Source organism: Haliotis cracherodii, unplaced genomic scaffold (assembly GCF_022045235.1).
Source record: "Haliotis cracherodii isolate W230 unplaced genomic scaffold, xgHalCrac1.p SCAF_22, whole genome shotgun sequence".
NCBI classification, from domain to species: Eukaryota; Metazoa; Mollusca; class Gastropoda; order Lepetellida; family Haliotidae; genus Haliotis; species Haliotis cracherodii.
Window position 1 is genome coordinate 2,866,887 of NW_027266278.1, and position 22,811 is coordinate 2,889,697.

At 40.4% G+C, this 22,811-nt stretch overlaps 2 protein-coding genes and 1 pseudogene across 2 annotated transcripts in view; 1 reads left to right on the top strand and 2 right to left on the bottom strand.

The window, feature by feature from the left end:
• The window catches only part of LOC139471338 (serine/threonine-protein phosphatase 6 regulatory ankyrin repeat subunit C-like), a 32,168-nt gene extending 17,867 nt beyond the window's left edge, over positions 1-14,301 (bottom strand). Inside the window, exon 1 of the mRNA XM_071253657.1 lies at positions 14,255-14,301. The gene's annotated coding sequence lies outside the window, so the exon portion shown is untranslated. The remainder of the gene's footprint in view (positions 1-14,254) is intronic.
• LOC139471282 (uncharacterized) lies at positions 2,832-5,063 on the top strand (annotated as a pseudogene).
• Positions 6,807-9,340, bottom strand: LOC139471363 (uncharacterized). Its single transcript, XM_071253692.1, has 3 exons — positions 9,083-9,340; positions 8,692-8,852; positions 6,807-6,918 (listed from the first exon to the last, which is right to left on the bottom strand). Exons 1-3 carry the CDS (start codon positions 9,338-9,340, stop codon positions 6,807-6,809), a joined length of 531 nt encoding a protein of 176 aa, XP_071109793.1.
• Positions 14,302-22,811: the final 8,510 nt, after the last annotated feature.

The following is a 22,811-nucleotide window of genomic DNA, read 5'->3' on the forward strand; positions in this document are numbered from 1 at the left end:
ACCCTGTTTACATTAAAGCATGCCAAGCAAACCTGCGTTGGCGTTGTGTTGCAAGTCAAAATAGTGTAAACGAAAATCGCAAAATTACCAAGCAAGTGACTTATCAAAACTTCGTCACCATTACCGATGCTAGCCACAAAGATGCCTACATTTCCTTATTATCTCGAAAACTGTATTTCATTTTGTTGATCAATGTGACCATACGCTCTTATTACTACCGGTATCCATAAAAATGACTAATGCGCTTACGAATGGCGCAACAGAGGTCGCGAGCTAGTCTAGATTTCTGCTCTACATCCGGGTACTCACGGGGGAAAAAACAATAACAAAGGCAACAACCAGTCCCGGGGAATTGCGTTAGATCAGTGCCCCTTTAAGGGGCTAAAACAAGGACTAGTCAGCTTGGGTCTGTATATTGTTTCTGAGTGGGGTTAAACCGCAGCATGTATCTCAGCGGGCTAGCACTATTAAAATCACCTTTAGTCCGGACTAGCACAAACAAATAAACAAACATACACACACACCTCTATATAAGTGCAATAATTTTGGACGTGACGTTAAACACCATTTCATCTCACCTCAAAACTTAAAGGTTAATCAAGGTCAAAATCTAAAATATCAGATAAACAGAACTCATGTATGCCAATATGCTAATTAAAATGAAATGAAATTTGGTATTTTTGTAAACAAAAGTTCAATGGCCACAAACATGGATTTCAACATGGCCTCTTTTCAACTTCCTTGTTCCAGTAGGTATGAGGAGATTGCGAGGAAATACAGTTTCAGAGAATTTACGCCTCACGCTCTGGTGACTCTCGCTTCACGATCCAACACCCGTTTTCGATCTTAGGGAAACTTACACATCTTTACAATCAAACACCCCTTTTCGGTCTTAGGGAAACTTACACGTCTTTACGATCCAACACCCGTTTATCGGTCTTAGGGAAACTTACACGTCTTTACGATCCAACACCCGTTTTCGGTCATTAGGGTTCGCCTGCTTGGGCAAGGGTGAGCCATAAATTCTTACCTTTACAAGCGTTAATCCTTTTAATCCCATTGGTCGGTCATGCTGACAAAAACAATTGCGGGTGTGGTTTCAAGAAAAGATGAATGGGAGCGCGGACCGTGACGTCATACGCATGCGCAATTCTTTGTTTACTGATTACGCGTGCATGTCAATGGTGATTCTAATGACCCGTTGAACGAGCATTAATTACATGTGATAGCGCCTGTGGTCCAGTGGTAGGGCGTCGACTAATTAACGCATTAATTAGCAGAACCGGTGAGCCGGCGAAGCGCGTTCGAGCCCCCACAGCGCTAATTGGATCTGAAAAAGTGCGCCCTTTATAGGCTTGGCAGTGTAACGTCCGATGGACCAACGGCAGCACAACGCCTCACAAAATAACTCAACATCCCGAGAGACTGTCTGAAATCTGCTTGAACATTTCTGTCTTCACATGCTTCACTGCGGACGTTTTATCTGCACGCCTTAGTGTGTTACACAGATTCCGAATACAATGTACATATCACTTATACCAGCTGATTACATAATACCATACTGAACTCACTGAGCAAGACATCACGGAATACGTTGTTTCAGACACAGGGCCACGGATAGCCATACTCTACTGACTGTACTGATTACATTAAAAAAAGAGAAAGGAGGACACCTCCGCTGATCGAAAACCGAACAATGTTTCCATCCCAAAACAGTCCAATGTATTTCGTTTTACAACTGACTAGTAGTTTGTCAAATATAACTCTAACAAGATTTTGCACCCGAAAAAGGATTTACCTTGTACATAGTTTAATCACAATTTCGTCTCAAAAAGTAAACGGCGAACAACGAACATCGAGACGCCCGGAAGTTTTACTCGCTTCACATACCACTCTCCAAAGATCGTCTCCGATTGGTCGAAAAATAATTGCTAATCGCCGTTTGCGTTTTTTATAACTTCGTCTGCTAAGCTTACCACTACATTGAGAAAATGGCAAATCCTCCGTTCTGCAAGATTGTCAGCTGGTAAAAACATTATTTACTGTTAGATTATAGCCCAATGTTTATGTCTAAATGTCAGTTGAACCAAATAAGTGGAGAAATATTATTGAACTCTGGTCTAGATAAGTGCACAAATGTCATGATGTTTTCAGCATGATTAATCTTTGGTTGGGGAAATACAGCAATACATCAATTTATTCGACTTTCCGAAAAGTGTTGTTATCTCCCTTTGCAAAGAAAATTAGAGTGATGTCCCCTTTTCACGTTCACTTCCAAGCTCCTCACAGCGATAGTACGTTCCCGGAGCTCTCTATACTATCGCTGCCACCAGTCAAAACTCCCAACTGTGAATATGTGGCCACAACCATGTTTGGAGTTGAACTCGCAACCGAATGACAATGACTTGTTTACAAAGAAAGTGACGACTGTCGTGTCGCCGAATACACTTATCGCTGCTAAATTACTTTCTTCGTTTGTCAATTTGAATTTCTATTTCATTAAAACTATCATGTTATTGATATAGTAAGAATGTAAGGGAGAAGTTGGTTTATTTTCCGTTAGTCTGCAATCTCGAACCAATCTGATTATACAAACAACAAAGTAAATTCATCTGGAAAACATGGTCAGTTGTAAACCTTTTCAAAATGAAATATGATGGCATTCCCAGGGATATAAACAAAAGTATCAACGTTACTACTTGAGGTGTTAGAGGGCAAATTTCAAGATTCTTGTAATGGCCGCGCCCACACTGGTGGCAGCGATGTTACCGAGAGTGTAACGAAGGTGTCACGCGCTGGAAAGGAGCTTGGTTCACTTCCGCCGAGTAAACCTTCAAAATGGCGGCAAATAACAATATTGACGTTGATGATGAATTCCATCAAATGACAGTTAAAGAATTGCGTGAATACCTACGGGAACGAAATCAAAAGGTGACTGGGGTAAGAGCACAAGTTTTAGCGCGAGCAAGAGGGGCGAAGGCACTTCGTTTGGATGCAACCACCTTAGTACAACCCAGTAAAGGCGTTATATCTATGCAACGGAAGCTCGTCACACCCAGCGGATATCGAATGCCAGACCCCACTACATTAATGATTGGATGGAACGATGCTGTTGAATCATTGCCGGAATTCTCAGAGAAGGAAATCTACAATTATATGGTACTTAGTAACCATAGGACTTCAGACAAGAAACCCATGATGGCTAAACGACAAATGAAGGCAGTGGTGTTTTACCAAGATAGACATGTTCACGGCGTAGCTCTACACGATATCCATCACGACTGTGACCATATGTTTGTCAGATGCCGTGTCATACCATCACTACCAACAGCGGATCCAAGGAAAAGCCCTGATCACGACGTGTGGGCAAGTCTCTCAAAAGTAACAGGTCGTGTTCATTCAGCAAATTGTACTTGTGCAGCTGGGTATGTAGACTTTGCATTTATATAACTAAAGTCGTGTCATCTATATCTAGATAGCTGGTTTTTTTACAAACAGAACGTTTAAAAACCTTTTCAAAGAAAATATGTTCCAAATATTAAGTTTGATCAAAAGATATGTAAATTATTAATTCCAAATACAAGCAAAGTAATTGATACATTTTAAAATCTCGTCCTTTGTGGGACCTCTCATTCACTTTTGTTAATTTAAATAAATAAACAGATTATTGATATTGTTGCTTATTAATATGTGACATCTTTAGCTGATTACATTAAAAATAATAATTATTTAGGGTGAAATAGAGGAAACATGACTGTGTCATTTTATATGCATTTGATTGTTATTTCATAATGTTAAAGCTAGAGTCCAAATAATATTAATAAATATAACTAATTTTGTTTTTGCAGTGCCGGGGAGGCTTGTAATCATGTATCAGCCCTGCTTCATGCCCTTGCAGACATTAGTCAGAAGAAAAAGGATGGTTTGCTTTCATGCACATCAGTTGAGTGCAAGTGGAAAATTCCCAGAAAAAGGAAGTTGGATCCAATGAAATCGGATGACTTGAACTTGATGTCAAGTGGCAGGAAGAGTCAACAAAAAGGTACTGGGACTACACAAGGTACTGTCGGAATACAGAATGGAACAATCAACAAAAGATCAATTTGTCCCAACAGCAACATGCCACAGACAACAATAAATCTCACAAGATTTAATAAGAAGTTAATTGGTCATGAAACAAAAAGTAAATGTGGATATGTTGTTAATACAACTACTGTTACTCAAGCTCCTGAACCTATGCCAGAACTTCCAAAAATACCATGCATTGATCGTTGTATTCCTGACTATGTTGATATTAAATCGCCAACCTGTCAAACTACCTTTCAAAATTATTTTGATTCTATGAAAGTGTCAGAAAAGGATGTGAGGTCAATAGAGAGAATGACAAGAGGACAACATAAAACAAAGTTTTGGAAGGAAGCCAGATTGGAAAGGATAACAAGTTCACAGTTTGGCAAAGTATTTATCCGACAGACATCTACAGCTCCAGATAGACTTGTATGTGACCTAATGGGATATCGGGGCGAATTTGGTAACAGACATACCAGATGGGGACTTTCACATGAATCTGCAGCAAGGCGGCAGTATATCAACAAAATGGCAGGTCTTCATCCACAGTTGAAAGTGTCTCAGTGTGGACTAATTGTGAATACAGACTACCCTTACCTTGCAACTAGCCCTGATGGACTTGTGTCATGCACGGATTGTAGTACATGTAGTAATCAACATGGCTTACTAGAGATTAAATATCATCTGTTTTCAGAGATCTAACACCAGAAGAGGCTGCATCAAATACAAATTTCTTCTGCCATATTGTGGACAATAATGTGACTCTAAAAGAAAACCATGCATACTACTTTCAAGTCCAAGGACAGATGGCCTTGACCAAAAGAACTTGGTGTGATTTTGTGGTGTGGACTCTCAAAGGGATATCTATTGAAAGGATTACATTTGACGAGAACAAGTGGCATCAGATGTTCACAAGGCTTCGCAGTTTCTATCTGTCAGCCATTATTCCTGAAAAATATACCCTACGTGTCCAGCGAGGTGTTTCACTGTATTAGATTGACCGTTGTACTACCATCTTACCAGTTGTTATACCCTATGCTCACTCAGTCAATTCAATGTTTCACTCAATACCATATCATATCTTTCTTTGATAGTCATAGATACTTACCATTCAGTGGGTGAATTGTTACTTAACGCCGCATTCACGGCGACTGACCGTTCAGATAGTATGTCGCTTAGACATAGGATATCTTCTTCTCCTTGTAATTTCTTGAACCATTCTATTAAGCCATAACATATCATAACATATTTTCTGTAACGTCTTGAAATGACAACATGGACAACATGATTAAAGAAAATCATCAAGCGTTTATTTCTTTCATTTTTAGTTATTGTTACAAAAATTAGAACCATGGGACTATGATACTGCTGTCACAGCTAAAACATGAAATTGTTTATCTACTTATATGAAGAGTCAGGATTTTTATATCAATGCTTTGATTCAATAAGTAAAACAAAAATAGACAACCAGTAGGTGGTCAAGTCAATTGTCATATTGGACAAAAATAGACTTATTTGTCTAGACTTATTTGGCTCAATGTTTTCAATACAAATTGTTATCATGATACCATGATTATTAAGTTTAAATATAGCAGAAAATATCATGTGACCATTCACATCTGGAGCTGCAATAAGATTATGCTAATCCTACTAATTACAGAGCAAGGAAGGAACTGTCATCAAAGAAGTAATTGTCATCAATTTCTTGGTCATGAGGATAAAGAGGGGGAAGCAGAGTAGTCAAAGCATTACAGATTTTCCAGATTTTGTTTACAGATTTTGAAATTGTAATTGGAATTATACCCTGCAAAATTCTGAAATTCTTGACACGTTCCATGTGCCTTTGTACATGGATTCTCAAGTTCGCTATTCTCCTAGTTTGTTCAATTTCTACAGCAGTCAGCTGTTTTCTCTTATGTTTCTTTGGTGGAATTATTAGGAGTATACCTTTTGGTGTTGTCAAGTCTGAGATTGTAAATCCCTTATCCGCCATGATTGCATCACCTACATCACACAAATCTAAAAGTCCTGATTCTACTGTTATTTGCCGGTCACTTATAGCTCCTGACCACAAGTCAGAGACAAAGCTAACAACACCATTTGGAGTGACACCAACAAGCGCTTTAAATGTTATTTGACTTTTATAATGACTGTACATTTGTGACTGTTTACCAATAGAGTAAGGTTTTTCTGTAAATAATTCTGTACAATCTATAACAACCCTTGTATTTGGATACAGATCTTTAAAACCTTGAGGCATAGTTGTATTAATAGTATCCATTGATGGCCAGACAACTAGGAAGGATAAATTGTTGTACAAAATATCAATCCATCTATTAATGACATCAGCACAGCAGCTTCTGGAAATATAAAATCGCTTTGATAAATCAACAACTAGGAGTCCAAGTCTAAGACGCATCAACACTAGAAAGAACTCGTCTATCAAAGACAAAGATTTAGGGCGTCCGATATTGGATGTTGGATAGTCCCTGTCATGAACCTCAGAAAACTCGTCAAATAAACATGAAAACTTTTCTGCATCCACAAGACCTGTATAATAGGTTACCAATTCTGAATCATTCTTCACATCAAAAAATGTTAAATCAGGAAGTTTGACTTGAGTGGCTTGATTGCGAAAGACTTTTTTATTTTCAGTCTCAGTCTGAGTCATTGCACAGGATGTTTTCACAGGATTTAAACACTGGAATATTACATCGTCAGTTTGAGTAGACATGCTTCTAACTTCCACCATTTGAAGTTTGCGATGATCCATATCTTATGCAACTGATGTCGTCTTCACACACAGCCTCACAGTAGTCATGCAGCATAATTGATGCAACATCATAGGATCTGTCAAAATAATAAATAGCTTTTCATCACATTAAATAAATAGTTTTTTTCCGATGTTTTGAGGTTAAAGGAATTAAAATTAATAAAAAATAAATTAACATAAATCTGTTAATACAAAAGCTAATATAAGAAGTGTATTATCAAGTTTATTGGTCAATGTTCTATTATATTTTATGCTCTATATATATATTTTATGCTCTTTATATTTTATTGTTCTGTAAGTAAGAGAGACTACACCATGATTTTTATCCCCCGCCGCGCGAAAGCGCGAAGCGGGGGATATAGTATTCACGACCGTCCGTACGTCCGTCCGTCCGTCCGTCCGTACGTCCCACCTGTTTGTTGCCGCGATATCTCAAGAACTAAACACTGGATTGTCTTCATATTTGGAACTATGGTGTATATACAGACTCCGCAGACACCAGTCGGTTTTGGTGACCTTGACCCCATTTTCAAGGTCACAGCAGGCATATCTGCTTTTGGAGTTGGAAAACGGTGTTGCCGCAATATCTCAAGAACTAATCTCTGGATTGTCTTCATATTTGGAACTATGGTGTATATACAGACTCCGCAGACACCAGTTGGTTTTAGTGACCTTGACCCCATTTTCAAGGTCACAGCAGGCATATCTGCTTTTGGAGTTGGAAAACGGTGTTGCCGCAATATCTCAAGAACTAATCTCTGGATTGTCTTCATATTTGTAACTATGGTGTATATACAGACTCCGCAGACACCAGTCAGTTTTGGTGACCTTGACCCCATTTTCAAGGTCACAGCAGGCAAATCTGCTTTTGGAGTTGGAAAACAGTGTTGCCGCGATATTTCAAGAACTAATCTCTGGATTGTCTTCATATTTGGTACTATGGTGTATATACAGACTCTGCAGACACCAGTCGGTTTTCGTGACCTTAAATTAATTTTCAAGGTAACATTAACTTAATTTTCAAGGTAACAGACTCCGCAGACACCAGTTGGTTTTGGTGACCTTGACCCCATTTTCAAGGTCACAGCAGGCATATCTGCTTTTGGAGTTGGAAAACGGTGTTGCCGCAATATTGGTGACCTTGACCCCATTTTCAAGGTCACAGCAGGCATATCTGCTTTTGGAGTTGGAAAACGGTGTTGCCGCAATATCTCAAGAACTAATCTCTGGATTGTCTTCATATTTGGAACTATGGTGTATATACAGACTCCGCAGACACCAGTCAGTTTTGGTGACCTTGACCCCATTTTCAAGGTCACAGCAGGCATATCTGCTTTTGGAGTTGGAAAACGGTGTTGCCGCAATATCTCAAGAACTAATCTCTGGAATGTCTTCATATTTGGAACTATGGTGTATATACAGACTCCGCAGACACCAGTCGGTTTTGGTCACCTTGATCCCATTTTCAAGGTCACAGCAGGCAAATCTGCTTTTGGAGTTAGAAAACAGTGTTGCCGCGATATCTCAAGCACTAATCTCTGGATTGTCTTCATATTTGGAACTATAGTGTATATACAGACACCGCATACACCTGTCAGATTTGGTGACCTTGACCCCATTTTCAAGGTCACAGCAGGCAAATCTGTTTTTGGAGTTGGAAAACGGTGTTGCCACAATATCTCAAGAACTAATCGCTGGATTGTCTTCATATTTGGTACTATGGTGTACAGGCGGGGGATATTTCGTCATTCTGTGACAAATACTTGTTATATTTTGTCTTGTTAAGCATAACTTCTCATAATAATTCAACAAACTCAAAAAAAGAGAAAAAACTTATGTTCCCGCTGTACCTGGCACCTTGACTGAATGTTGTGGAATGATGTTCAATTTCATCAGACTGAGGAGTCCCTCCGTGTATCTGCATAGTCACTTTGGGAGATTCAGGGTCACAGGCCTGCTTGAATGGGCTTTCATTTGGCTTAAACGTATCAACAAAGTCAGCATCAGACACCTGCAACAAATTATCAACAGACACTGAGACATTTTTTTCTATTTATTCAAACAAATAAGATGAAAGAGAGGATACATAGAATTTTAAGATCAACACAACTTGAAACGTTTTTTTTTCATTTCAAGTTTTAATCATAGCACTTTTTCACAATCACATAACATTCACAAACGATTAAACACATTAAATACACCAACAATAGCATAAATCTTATAAGAATCAACATAACTCACTGTGCAAGTACTGTAATTTTTCTTCGGAAAAATCGATGGAACATCATGCCCTATGCCTGGACCGTTACCACCCACGAAATGTTCTGAGCATATTTCTGTGTGCTTGGTCACTGTGAGGTCTTTTCTCACTAACCGAAGTCGCCTTATCCACGCTTGTCGTAGGGACTTGCTTACTGGAATGACGTGTAGAGATACTATTCTTTCACTGACTATCTTTCCCCTAAAATTGCTACAAATACAGCAGTATTGCTTCCCCATTTTGACAACTTCGAAGCAGCGCGCTATTTTTGACGGAAGTTGACTGTACTCGGCGGAAGTTCATCCAACCAATTGAAGAGTTCCAACTCAAGACGGATAACTCTCATTGAACTTGACTTTTCGGAAAGTCGAATAGGGTTATGGGTTATTGTAGATTCATAATAAAATATTTATACATATATGTGTATATATATTCCACTTCATTAAATTAGATAAAATATTAATGCATAGTTAAATTTTTCCCACCTTGGTGTTCAATGCAGCCATCAAGAAGTGTTAAATGTGTATGAATTGCACTAGTATACCATTCTACTCTTAATTTAGTAGCTCGTCATCTGTTGTACCCAATTGCTATATCATGGTATTTCATTGACATGGTCATTTAATTCCATGTATTATGTATACGATTTCGTGATAACAGTGAGCTGACACGAAATATTAACGCACATATCACTGCAGAAAATGGGTGTGTGTCATTGTTTACATTTCATCGATGTGACAACTACTTTCGAGTCTCGAACAGCTTAAATAATGTTTTCCTTCAATAAAAGTAACAACGGACGTTATTCTCGTGACATATACATTGCAAGAGCATTAATGAAAATGCTAAGAACATCTTTTAACCAACCGTTCAAGAGTTTTTCTATAGTAAATACATGGCGTGTCCGCCATGTTTGTTCGTCTAGTGGCGGCGGCCATTGTGCAGTCATTGCCTGGGTGTGTAGCGCCAGCGAAGCATACCCAGGGAACCAGGTTGAGATAAATCATAGTTCCCTTTAAGCTGGTTCCCAGCTCCCTATGCGCGTCGTCAACTTGTGCCAAGCCTATATTGTGATATTAGAGACGGGGCCCAGCTTAGGTTCCCTTGGTATGCTGCGCTGCCGTACACTGTATTGCGCCAGCGCAACATACCCAGGGAACCCAACTGTTTCAACTTACTATATGAAGAGAGGGAACCAAGCGTCTGGCCAACACTACACTCTGACTGGTTCCCGTTCGTTCCTGCACGGACCTAAATTATATAGGCCCGTGTTTACTGAGACGACAAGTATCGAGAAAACAGACACGATTAGTAAACGAAAATTGCCAAAACACAAAACGCTTCGCCCCATTCCCGTGCTTCAATCTGTGCCACAGAATCGGCTCATGAAACACGACTCGTTTGCGAAAGCCATGCATATTCTTTGTCCAAACCACCCTTCGAGTCAGATCTGATTTATTGATACTAGAATCTTAAGTCATTATTTGATGCGGCACTGATCTAAAGCAATTCTCCAGGACTGGTTGTTGCCTTTGTTATTGTTTTTTCCCGAGAGTACCCAGATGATATAGCAGAAACCTAGACTAGTTCACGACTTGTGCAGCGCAATTCGTAAGCGCATTTGTCATTTTTATGATAGTATTGACCTTTTTCACACTTCGCTACTTCCAGGCTGAAAGCGAGGCTTGGAGAGCAGAAGGTGAAGGCTGGATAGCACATGAAACACATGGAGATGTCAACAAGACACTCAGTCGGGACAAACTGTGACAATTTAACCATCCCGGTACATTAATCGTAAGTATTGAACATTATTCTTATTCTTATCATTGACAAACTATTCTACTGTTATCTGGTCTCCTTACCTATATAAATTTGAGTCTGGCCGTTCTGTTGTGATTTCAATTTAAAATATCCATGACCACCTGGTAACTCCCAGTGCAGTTTATGGTAGCTGAACAGACTTAATACAAATGCTACTGAGATCTTGTAAAGAATAATTCAATGTTTACACAGCATTAAGCCAGAACTCCAGATAAGCTTTTGGTGTTGTGGGTATTTTACCCATGCATTTTAAAATCACTGGGTATCATTAATTGTATCTGCGTAATCAAATTTCTGTTACCCACTAGTTTTTACACATGTGGGTATATAAGTTAAATATTTAAAAACACTATTCATCTAGTCGCTGCAAACTGGTGTTGTGTTGGTTCGAGAGCTTTATAGGACTCAAAAATACCACGATATTTCCACAAGAAAGTGTGATGGCAAATGATCATGATGTGACTGTCATCGTGGAGTTTGGCAAGGTTGACAGAATGCCTGTTTATAATTTCAAAATAAGTTGCTGATTTGCTAATCGAATACGCAGGGTTACTTCACAATATTCTGATGATACGCACAAGTTTTATTTTTGAAGCGTATCTGTAATGTTCGTTGCGTATTTGATACGCTTGGATTATATTTTACTGCGTATTTCTGCATTTCTGATGGGTATTATTATTACAATATTATTGTAACCGTGCTTGTGTTGGCCGATAATGGAGTAGGTGCTCTACTGGCCAAATAAATCACAAACAGCTGTTGGGGGTGAGGCTGATGACGTTTATTTTATAATCAGTACGAATGTACGTACTTAATTTCAGTCTGAAACAATAGAAGTACAACATAAGCAAATATAACATAGAAATAAATATATACAATCCGTTATAGTTACTCTTTAAATTTCTAAAATATATATATATATATATCACTTCCATTAAAATGAATAGCATTTACTTTACATTACACAATACATCAGACGTATCCGTACAATACATCAATACACAGATACAAAATATATTAATATGATATAGAGTGATAACGAACATTACATACCAGATAGGTGATACCTGAACTGGTAATACCGTGACAATGATCGAACGGTGAAGGTTGCTACTGAGAAATCTGCATAATAAAGAAATACAAATGCAGAATACTATATACAAGTGATATCCTATGGTAAAATAGTGTATAAAATATATAGTACAACAGCCACTCATTTCAAACATGCATCAAGCATACAGACATACATTTACTTTCCATTACTGTCCAGAGGGGTTTATATTACTTAGTTTATATATATATTTAGGTTTTGTGTTTAATACTGTTTTATACAGATAATAATTACTCACTGAACTGTAAGTTCATCAAGCATTATAAATATATACAAGATGTATTATGTTTTTAATAAATCAAATTAAGAATGCATTCTACAATATATATTATTTCAAATCGCAATAATTAGAAAACATCCATATATACAACATCATAAAATAAATAACCAACTAACCTTAAATATGAATAAATCCTTCTACAAATCCAAATCCTCACATAGAAATGAAAGCAGCAATAAATCTCGCAGAGTCTTTCCTTGAGGTGACAAATAGCAACTGATTTTCTAAAATTCAACAACAAACATTGTTGTAGCTGTGGCCAGCTTGGCCTATCAACAAGACAATAGACTGGGCCGGGGCGCGCTGGGGCAAAGAGTGCTGTAAGTCAAAAGCATGCAGTGTGACAATTAGTGGAAGTTAGACTGAGAGTAAGCTTACTTAATGTTACAGAGCTATGGAATGAATGTTTAAGGTATAAAATACTAAGGTATAAAACATAACTAATATTATAACTAATAATATCTTCTTATCATGTAAATAACGTAATAAACTAATCAGTTAAAATGGTAACAAGGCCATATAACCTTACTACTAACTAATAAATCTTAATTAAAATTTATATACATAATTGAGCCTGCCACATTATTGAATTATTCATTTCAGGCCAGCCAAGTCAACACAATGAAGTACTAGTATCCGGTGACGGATGTCTGGAGGAGCTTTCTGCTGATAGTAACACACTGGTTACAATGTGCATCCTGTTAAAGGACGAGGAAGTAAAAGCCATATCCATTTAATCAACAAGTGTGCTTCCTGTCACATTTTACCTAAATAGGACGAGGAAGTGAAAAGCCTTATTCTCTCACAAAACAACATGGCCAATATATCAGACACTAAATACGCACATTGTACCATTTGTTTACAAGCAAGAAAATTATTTTCTCCTGGAATTTGAATACCGTATTCGACGTAATAAGTGCCCAGGGCGCACTCAAAATTACAAATTCGTGGCTCTTATAAGAATTTTATTTCGGTGAAAAGAAAACATAGTTGAAAGATAAATTTCGTGGTTTGTGCTGACAGCCTGAAATGTTTATGTACGACAGATATATTTTTCCAAAATTTAATTGCCCATAAATAAGGGTGCATATAACACATGTGTGCGTATTATACACGAATAAATAAGTCTTGTGTACATTGATCAATCGGAAGGGATGCTAATTGGGCTTATTCACTAGCCAATATATCAGCAAATATCGCCGTGGGCGCTTATTAGAGTGGGGTGCTTATTACATCGAATACGGTAGGTACTTTTGACTGACAAAGACACCCAGTCCATGTTAAGTTTTGAAAGCTCATATTGTGAGAAATGGAGACATGAAAATTTCGGTTTGTTTTTCTTTGTTAAATATGAGAATTGGTGTTTGTATCAATTCTTATATTTCTTCAATTTCATGCATTATTTATATTTATCAATTTTAAGTTTCCTTTTAACTTGTTTTAAACATTTCACACATTATTACTTTTGTCGTGCACGGTGTAGTCTCAATCGGCAGTAATCGGTTAAGTGAGTGATGTTTGAAGAACAAGTAAAGTATCATCTGTCATTGTACACACTGAATAGAGTTATCGTCCTTTCTGAATATTTATTTTGACACACGAGTTATTTTGTGAACTAATTTCATTTACATCGTAATATGTTTAGATGAAAATCATAGCAGAAAAAGTGTCTTTTGTCAACTGGACTCATGGCAAAACGATAGTGACGTGGTGCAGCAAACACCAATATGAAACCTGAAATAAACATGATCGACGATCTCGAGTTCACCAAGCCAGGCATTGACTGAGCAGATTTGCAAAAGTACACTGACATGTTTCATGTAATGCGGTTAATTTACGATACAAAACTTCTGTCATTGAGTGTACTGTCACATTGTACCTCTATGCCGACGAGGTTATGATAAAACAATCTATTTCTGAAATATGTATCTCGAACTGTACCTTTCGATTCACTTCAGGGATCCTGACAGCAAAATGCTAATTCCAGTGTGTTACAGGCGTATTTTAGTTGGACCTCAGGATTAAATGTGAAATATCTTCTGTATTAGATACAGAGGATACCATTTTTTGTTTGTTTGAAATGTCCATCAGTGAAATGCACAACATGCTGTCTGTTCCCTATCAGCTGATGCGACTCACACTGCATGGAGCTATGCTCTCATAGCCTCGTTTTCGATCCAAGATGGCGAAAGTGTGAAAAAGGTCAATAGTTCTGTATCTAGCTGTCCTGATGTACATTACCTGTCTATAGCTCTACATATGTATCTAGCTGACCTGATGTACATTATCTGTCTATAGCTCTACATATGTATCTAGCTGACCTAGTGTACATTACCTGTCTATAGCTCTACATATGTATCTAGCTGTCCTGATGTACATAATCTGTCTATAGCTCTACATATGTATCTAGCTGACCTGATGTACATTATCTGTCTATAGCTCTACATATGTATCTAGCTGACCTGATGTACATTATCTGTCTATAGCTCTACATATGTATCTAGCTGACCTGGTGTACATTATCTGTCTATAGCTCTACATATGTATCTAGCTGTCCTGATGTACATAATCTGTCTATAGCTCTACATATGTATCTAGCTGACCTGATGTATATTATCTGTCTATATCTCTACATATGTATCTAGCTGACCTGGTGTACATTATCTGTCTATAGCTCTACATATGTATCTAGCTGTCCTGATGTACATTATCTGTCTATAGCTCTACATATGTATCTAGCTGACCTGATGTATATTATCTGTCTATAGCTCTACATATGTATCTAGCTGTCCTGATGTACATAATCTGTCTATAGCTCTACATATGTATCTAGCTGGCCTGATGTACATTATCTGTCTATAGCTCTACATATGTATCTAGCTGACCTGGTGTACATTATCTGTCTATAGCTCTACATATGTATCTAGCTGACCTGGTGTACATTATCTGTCTATAGCTCTACATATGTATCTAGCTGGCCTGATGTACATTATCTGTCTATAGCTCTACATATGTATGTAGCTGACCTGGTGTACATTATCTGTCTATAGCTCTACATATGTATGTAGCTGACCTGATGTACATTATCTGTCTATAGCTCTACATATGTATCTAGCTGGCCTGATGTACATTATCTGTCTATAGCTCTACATATGTATCTAGCTGGCCTGATGTACATTATCTGTCTATAGCTCTACATATGTATCTAGCTGACCTGATGTACATTATCTGTCTATAGCTCTACATATGTATCTAGCTGGCCTGATGTACATTATCTGTCTATAGCTCTACATATGTATCTAGCTGACCTGATGTACATTACCTGTCTACAGCTCTACATATGTATCTAGCTGACCTGATGTACATTATCTGTCTATAGCTCTACATATGTATCTAGCTGACCTGGTGTACATTATCTGTCTATAGCTCTACATATGTATCTAGCTGACCTGGTGTACAGTATCTGTCTATAGCTCTACATATGTATCTAGCTGACCTGGTGTACATTATCTGTCTATAGCTCTACATATGTATCCAGCTGACCTGATGTACATTACCTGTCTATAGCTCTACATATGTATCTAGCTGACCTGGTGTACATTATCTGTCTATAGCTCTACATATGTATCTAGCTGGCCTGATATACATTATCTGTCTATAGCTCTACATATGTATCTAGCTGGCCTGATGTACATTACCTGTCTATAGCTCTACATATGTATCTAGCTGGCCTGATGTACATAATCTGTCTATAGCTCTACATATGTATCTAGCTGGCCTGATGTACATTATCTGTCTATAGCTCTACATATGTATCTAGCTGACCTGGTGTACATTATCTGTCTATAGCTCTACATATGTATCTAGCTGACCTGGTGTACATTATCTGTCTATAGCTCTACATATGTATCTAGCTGGCCTGATGTACATTATCTGTCTATAGCTCTACATATGTATGTAGCTGACCTGGTGTACATTATCTGTCTATAGCTCTACATATGTATGTAGCTGACCTGATGTACATTATCTGTCTATAGCTCTACATATGTATCTAGCTGGCCTGATGTACATTATCTGTCTATAGCTCTACATATGTATCTAGCTGGCCTGATGTACATTACCTGTCTATAGCTCTACATATGTATCTAGCTGACCTGATGTACATTATCTGTCTATAGCTCTACATATGTATCTAGCTGGCCTGATGTACATTATCTGTCTATAGCTCTACATATGTATCTAGCTGACCTGATGTACATTACCTGTCTACAGCTCTACATATGTATCTAGCTGACCTGATGTACATTATCTGTCTATAGCTCTACATATGTATCTAGCTGACCTGGTGTACATTATCTGTCTATAGCTCTACATATGTATCTAGCTGACCTGGTGTACAGTATCTGTCTATAGCTCTACATATGTATCTAGCTGACCTGGTGTACATTATCTGTCTATAGCTCTACATATGTATCCAGCTGACCTGATGTACATTACCTGTCTATAGCTCTACATATGTATCTAGCTGACCTGGTGTACATTATCTGTCTATAGCTCTACATATGTATCTAGCTGGCCTGATATACATTATCTGTCTATAGCTCTACATATGTATCTAGCTGACCTGATGTACATTACCTGTCTATAGCTCTACATATGTATCTAGCTGGCCTGATGTACATTATCTGTCTATAGCTCTACATATGTATCTAGCTGGCCTGATGTACATTACCTGTCTATAGCTCTACATATGTATCTAGCTGGCCTGATGTACATTATCTGTCTATAGCTCTACATATGTATCTAGCTGGCCTGATGTACATTACCTGTCTATAGCTCTACATATGTATCTAGCTGACCTGATGTACATTACCTGTCTATAGCTCTACATATGTATCTAGCTGACCTGATGTACATTATCTGTCTATAGCTCTACATATGTATCTAGCTGACCTGATGTACATTACCTGTCTATAGCTCTACATATGTATCTAGCTGTCCTGGTGTACATTATCTGTCTATAGCTCTACATATGTATCTAGCTGGCCTGATATACATTATCTGTCTATAGCTCTACATATGTATCTAGCTGACCTGATGTACATTATCTGTCTATAGCTCTACATATGTATCTAGCTGACCTGGTGTACATTATCTGTCTATAGCTCTACATATGTATCTAGCTGACCTGGTGTACATTATCTGTCTATAGCTCTACATATGTATCCAGCTGACCTGATGTACATTATCTGTCTATAGCTCTACATATGTTAGTGTGTTGCTGGTGTGTAGATGGGATGTTGGTTTGTAGATGGGATGCTGATGTGTAGATGGGATGTTGGTGTGTGGATGGGATGCTGGTGTGTAGATGGGATGCTGGTGTGTAGATGGGATGTTGGTGTGTAGATGTGATGTTGGTGTGTAGATGGGATGCTGATGTGTAGATGGGATGCTGGTGTGTAGATGGGATGCTGGTGTGTAGATGTGATGTTGGTGTGTAGATGGGATGCTGGTGTGTAGATGGGATGCTGGTGTGTAGATGTGATGTTGGTGTGTGGATGTGATGTTGGTGTGTAGATGGGATGTTGGTGTGTAGATGGGATGCTGATGTGTAGATGGGATGCTGGTGTGTAGATAGGATGTTGGTGTGTTGATAGGATGCTGGTGTGTAGATGGGATGCTGATGTGTAGATGGGATGCTGGTGTGTAGATGGGATGTTGGTGTGTAGATGGGATGTTGGTGTGTAGATGGGATGTTGGTGTGTAGATGGGATGCTGGTGTGTAGATGGGATGCTGATGTGTAGATGGGATGCTGGTGTGTAGATGGGATGCTGGTGTGTAGATGGGATGCTGGTGTGTAGATGGGATGCTGGTGTGTAGATGGGATGTTGGTGTGTAGATGGGATGTTTGTGTGTAGATGGGATGCTGGTGTGTTGATGGGATGTTGGTGTGTAGATGGGATGCTGGTGTGTAGATGTGATGTTGGTGTGTAGATGGGATGCTGATGTGTAGATGGGATGCTGGTGTGTAGATGGGATTTTGGTGTGTAGATAGGATGCTGGTGTGTAGACGAGATGCTGATGTGTGGATGGGATGTTGGTGTGTGGATGGGATGCTGGTGTGTTGATGGGATGTTGGTGTGTAGATGTGATGCTGGTGTGTAGATGGGATGTTGGTGTGTAGATGGGATGCTGGTCTGTAGATGGGATGTTGGTGTGTAGATGGGATGTTGGTGTGTAGATGGGATGCTGATGTGTAGATGGGATGCTGGTGTGTAGATGGGATTTTGGTGTGTAGATAGGATGCTGGTGTGTAGACGAGATGCTGATGTGTGGATGGGATGTTGGTGTGTAGATGGGATGCTGGTGTGTAGATGGGATGCTGATGTGTAGATGGGATGCTGGTGTGTAGATGGGATGCTGGTGTGTAGATGGGATGCTGGTGTGTAGATGGGATGCTGGTGTGTAGATGGGATGTTGGTGTGTAGATGGGATGTTTGTGTGTAGATGGGATGCTGGTGTGTTGATGGGATGTTGGTGTGTAGATGGGATGCTGGTGTGTAGATGTGATGTTGGTGTGTAGATGGGATGCTGATGTGTAGATGGCATGCTGGTGTGTAGATGGGATTTTGGTGTGTAGATAGGATGCTGGTGTGTAGACGAGATGCTGATGTGTGGATGGGATGTTGGTGTGTGGATGGGATGCTGGTGTGTTGATGGGATGTTGGTGTGTAGATGTGATGCTGGTGTGTAGATGGGATGTTGGTGTGTAGATGGGATGCTGGTCTGTAGATGGGATGTTGGTGTGTAGATGGGATGTTGGTGTGTAGATGGGATGCTGATGTGTAGATGGGATGCTGGTGTGTAGATGGGATTTTGGTGTGTAGATAGGATGCTGGTGTGTAGACGAGATGCTGATGTGTGGATGGGATGTTGGTGTGTGGATGTGATGTTGGTGTGTAGATGGGATGCTGGTGTGTAGATGGGATGTTGGTGTGTAGATAGGATGCTGGTGTGTAGATAGGATGCTGATGTGTGGATGGGATGTTGGTGTGTGGATGTGATGTTGGTGTGTAGATGGGATGCTGGTGTGTAGATGGGATGTTGGTTGTGTAGATAGGATGCTGGTGTGTAGATAGGATGCTGGTGTGTAGATGGGATGTTGGTGTGTAGATGGGATGCTGGTCTGTAGATGGGATGTTGGTGTGTAGATGGGATGTTGGTGTGTAGATGTGATGTTGGTGTGTGGATGGGATGTTGGTGTGTAGATGGGATGTTGGTGTGTAGATGTGATGTTGGTGTGTAGATGGGATGTTGGTGTGTAGATAGGATGCTGATGTGTAGATGGGATGTTGGTGTGTGGATGGGATGTTGGTGTGTAGATAGGATGCTGGTGTGTAGATGGGATGCTGGTGTGTAGATGGGATGCTGGTGTGTAGATGGGATGTTGGTGTGTTTATGGGATGCTGATGTGTAGATGGGATGTTGGTGTGTAGATGGGATGCTGGTGTGTAGATGGGATGCTGGTGTGTAGATGGGATGCTGGTGTGTTTATGGGATGCTGATGTGTAGATAGGATGCTGGTGTGTAGATGGGATGCTGGTGTGTAGATGGGATGCTGATGTGTAGATGGGATGCTGGTGTGTAGATGGGATGCTGGTGTGTAGATGGGATGCTGGTGTGTTTATGGGATGCTGGTGTGTGGATGTGATGTTGGTGTGTAGATGGGATGTTGGTGTGTAGATGGGATGCTGGTGTGTAGATGGGATGTTGGTGTGTAGATGGAATGTTGGTGTGTAGATAGGATGTTGGTGTGTAGATGTGATGCTGGTGTGTGGCTGTGATGCTGGTGTGTAGATGGGATGCTGGTGTGTAGATGGGATGTTGGTGTGTGGATGGGATGCTGGTGTGTAGATGGGATGCTGGTGTGTAGATGGGATGCTGGTGTGTAGATGGGATGCTGGTGTGTGGATGGGATGCTGGTGTGTGGATGGGATGTTGGTGTGTAGATGGGATGCTGGTGTGTGGATGGGATGCTGGTGTGTAGATGGGATGTTGGTGTGTAGATGGGATGCTGGTGTGTGGATGGGATGTTGGTGTGTAGATGGGATGCTGGTGTGTAGATGGGATGCTGGTGTGTGGATGGGATGTTGGTGTGTAGATGGGATGCTGGTGTGTTTATGGGATGCTGGTGTGTAGATGGGATGCTGGTGTGTAGATGGGATGCTGGTGTGTAGATGGGATGTTGGTTGTGTAGATAGGATGTTGGTGTGTAGATGGGATGCTGATGTGTAGATGGGATGTTGGTGTGTAGAGGGGATGTTGGTATGTAGATGGGATGTTGGTTGTGTAGATAGGATGTTGGTGTGTAGATGGGATGTTGGTGTGTGGATGGGATGTTGGTGGGTAGATGGGATGTTGGTGTGTAGATGGGATGTTGGTGTGTAGATGGGATGTTGGTGTGTAGATAGGATGCTGGTGTGTAGATAGGATGCTGGTGTGTAGATAGGATGTTGTTGTGTAGATGGGATGTTGGTGTGTAGATGGGATGCTGGTGTGTAGATGGGATGTTGGTGTGTAGATAGGATGCTGGTGTGTAGATAGGATGTTGTTGTGTAGATGGGATGTTGGTGTGTAGATGGGATGTTGGTGTGTAGATGGGATGTTGGTGTGTAGATAGGATGCTGGTGTGTAGATAGGATGTTGGTGTGTAGATGGGATGTTGGTGTGTAGATGGGATGTTGGTGTGTAGATGGGATGTTGGTGTGTAGATGGGATGCTGGTGTGTAGATGGGATGCTGATGTGTAGATGGGATGCTGGTGTGTAGATGGGATGCTGGTGTGTAGATGGGATGCTGGTGTGTAGATGGGATGCTGGTGTGTAGATGGGATGTTTGTGTGTAGATGGGATGCTGGTGTGTTGATGGGATGTTGGTGTGTAGATGGGATGCTGGTGTGTAGATGTGATGTTGGTGTGTAGATGGGATGCTGATGTGTAGATGGGATGCTGGTGTGTAGATGGGATTTTGGTGTGTAGATAGGATGCTGGTGTGTAGACGAGATGCTGATGTGTGGATGGGATGTTGGTGTGTAGATGGGATGCTGGTGTGTAGATGGGATGCTGGTGTGTTTATGGGATGCTGGTGTGTAGATGGGATGCTGGTGTGTAGATGGGATGCTGGTGTGTAGATGGGATGTTGGTTGTGTAGATAGGATGTTGGTGTGTAGATGGGATGCTGATGTGTAGATGGGATGTTGGTGTGTAGATGGGATGTTGGTATGTAGATGGGATGTTGGTTGTGTAGATAGGATGTTGGTGTGTAGATGGGATGTTGGTGTGTGGATGGGATGTTGGTGGGTAGATGGGATGTTGGTGTGTAGATGGGATGTTGGTGTGTAGATGGGATGTTGGTGTGTAGATGGGATGTTGGTGTGTGGATGGGATGTTGGTGTGTAGATGGGATGCTGGTGTGTAGATGGGATGTTGGTGTGTAGATGGGATGCTGGTGTGTGGATGGGATGTTGGTGTGTAGATGGGATGCTGGTGTGTAGATGGGATGCTGGTGTGTGGATGGGATGTTGGTGTGTAGATGGGATGCTTGTGTGTAGATGTGATGTTGGTGTGTAGATGGGATGCTGGTGTGTAGATGGGATGCTGGTGTGTTTATGGGATACTGGTGTGTAGATGGGATGCTGGTGTGTAGATGGGATGCTGGTGTGTAGATGGGATGTTGGTGTGTAGATGGGATGTTGTTGTGTAGATGGGATGTTGGTTGTGTAGATAGGATGTTGGTGTGTAGATGGGATGCTGGTGTGTAGATGGGATGCTGGTGTGTAGATAGGATGCTGATGTGTAGATGGGATGTTGTTGTGTAGATGGGATGTTGGTGTGTAGATGGGATGTTGGTTGTGTAGATAGGATGTTGGTGTGTAGATGGGATGCTGGTGTGTAGATGGGATGCTGGTGTGTAGATAGGATGCTGATGTGTAGATAGGATGCTGGTGTGTAGATGGGATGTTGGTGTGTAGATGGGATGTTGGTGTGTAGATGGGATGTTGGTGTGTAGATGGGATGCTGGTGTGTAGATAGGATGCTGATGTGTAGATAGGATGCTGGTGTGTAGATGGGATGTTGGTGTGTAGATGGGATGCTGGTGTGTAGATGGGATGTTGGTGTGTAGATAGGATGCTGGTGTGTAGATGGGATGTTGTTGTGTAGATGGGATGTTGGTGTGTAGATGGGATGTTGGTGTGTAGATGGGATGCTGGTGTGTAGATGGGATGTTGGTGTGTAGATGGGATGTTGGTGTGTAGATGGGATGTTGGTGTGTAGATGGGATGTTGTTGTGTAGATGGGATGTTGGTGTGTAGATGGGATGTTGGTGTGTAGATGGGATGCTGGTGTGTAGATGGGATGTTGGTGTGTAGATGGGATGCTGGTGTGTAGATGGGATGTTGGTGTGTAGATGGGATGTTGGTGTGTAGATGGGATGTTGG

What these genes read in the sequence shown, in the direction of transcription:
- LOC139471363 (XM_071253692.1), bottom strand. Translation starts at nt 9,340, where the DNA reads ATGGGGAAGCAATACTGCTGTATTTGTAGCAATTTTAGGGGAAAGATA. An exon ending in AAAATTACAGTACTTGCACA is followed by an intron (nt 8,853 to 9,082) that starts GTGAGTTATGTT and finishes AATTTGTTGCAG; the next exon opens with GTGTCTGATGCTGACTTTGT. An exon ending in ACATTCAGTCAAGGTGCCAG is followed by an intron (nt 6,919 to 8,691) that starts GTACAGCGGGAA and finishes TTATTTTGACAG; the next exon opens with ATCCTATGATGTTGCATCAA.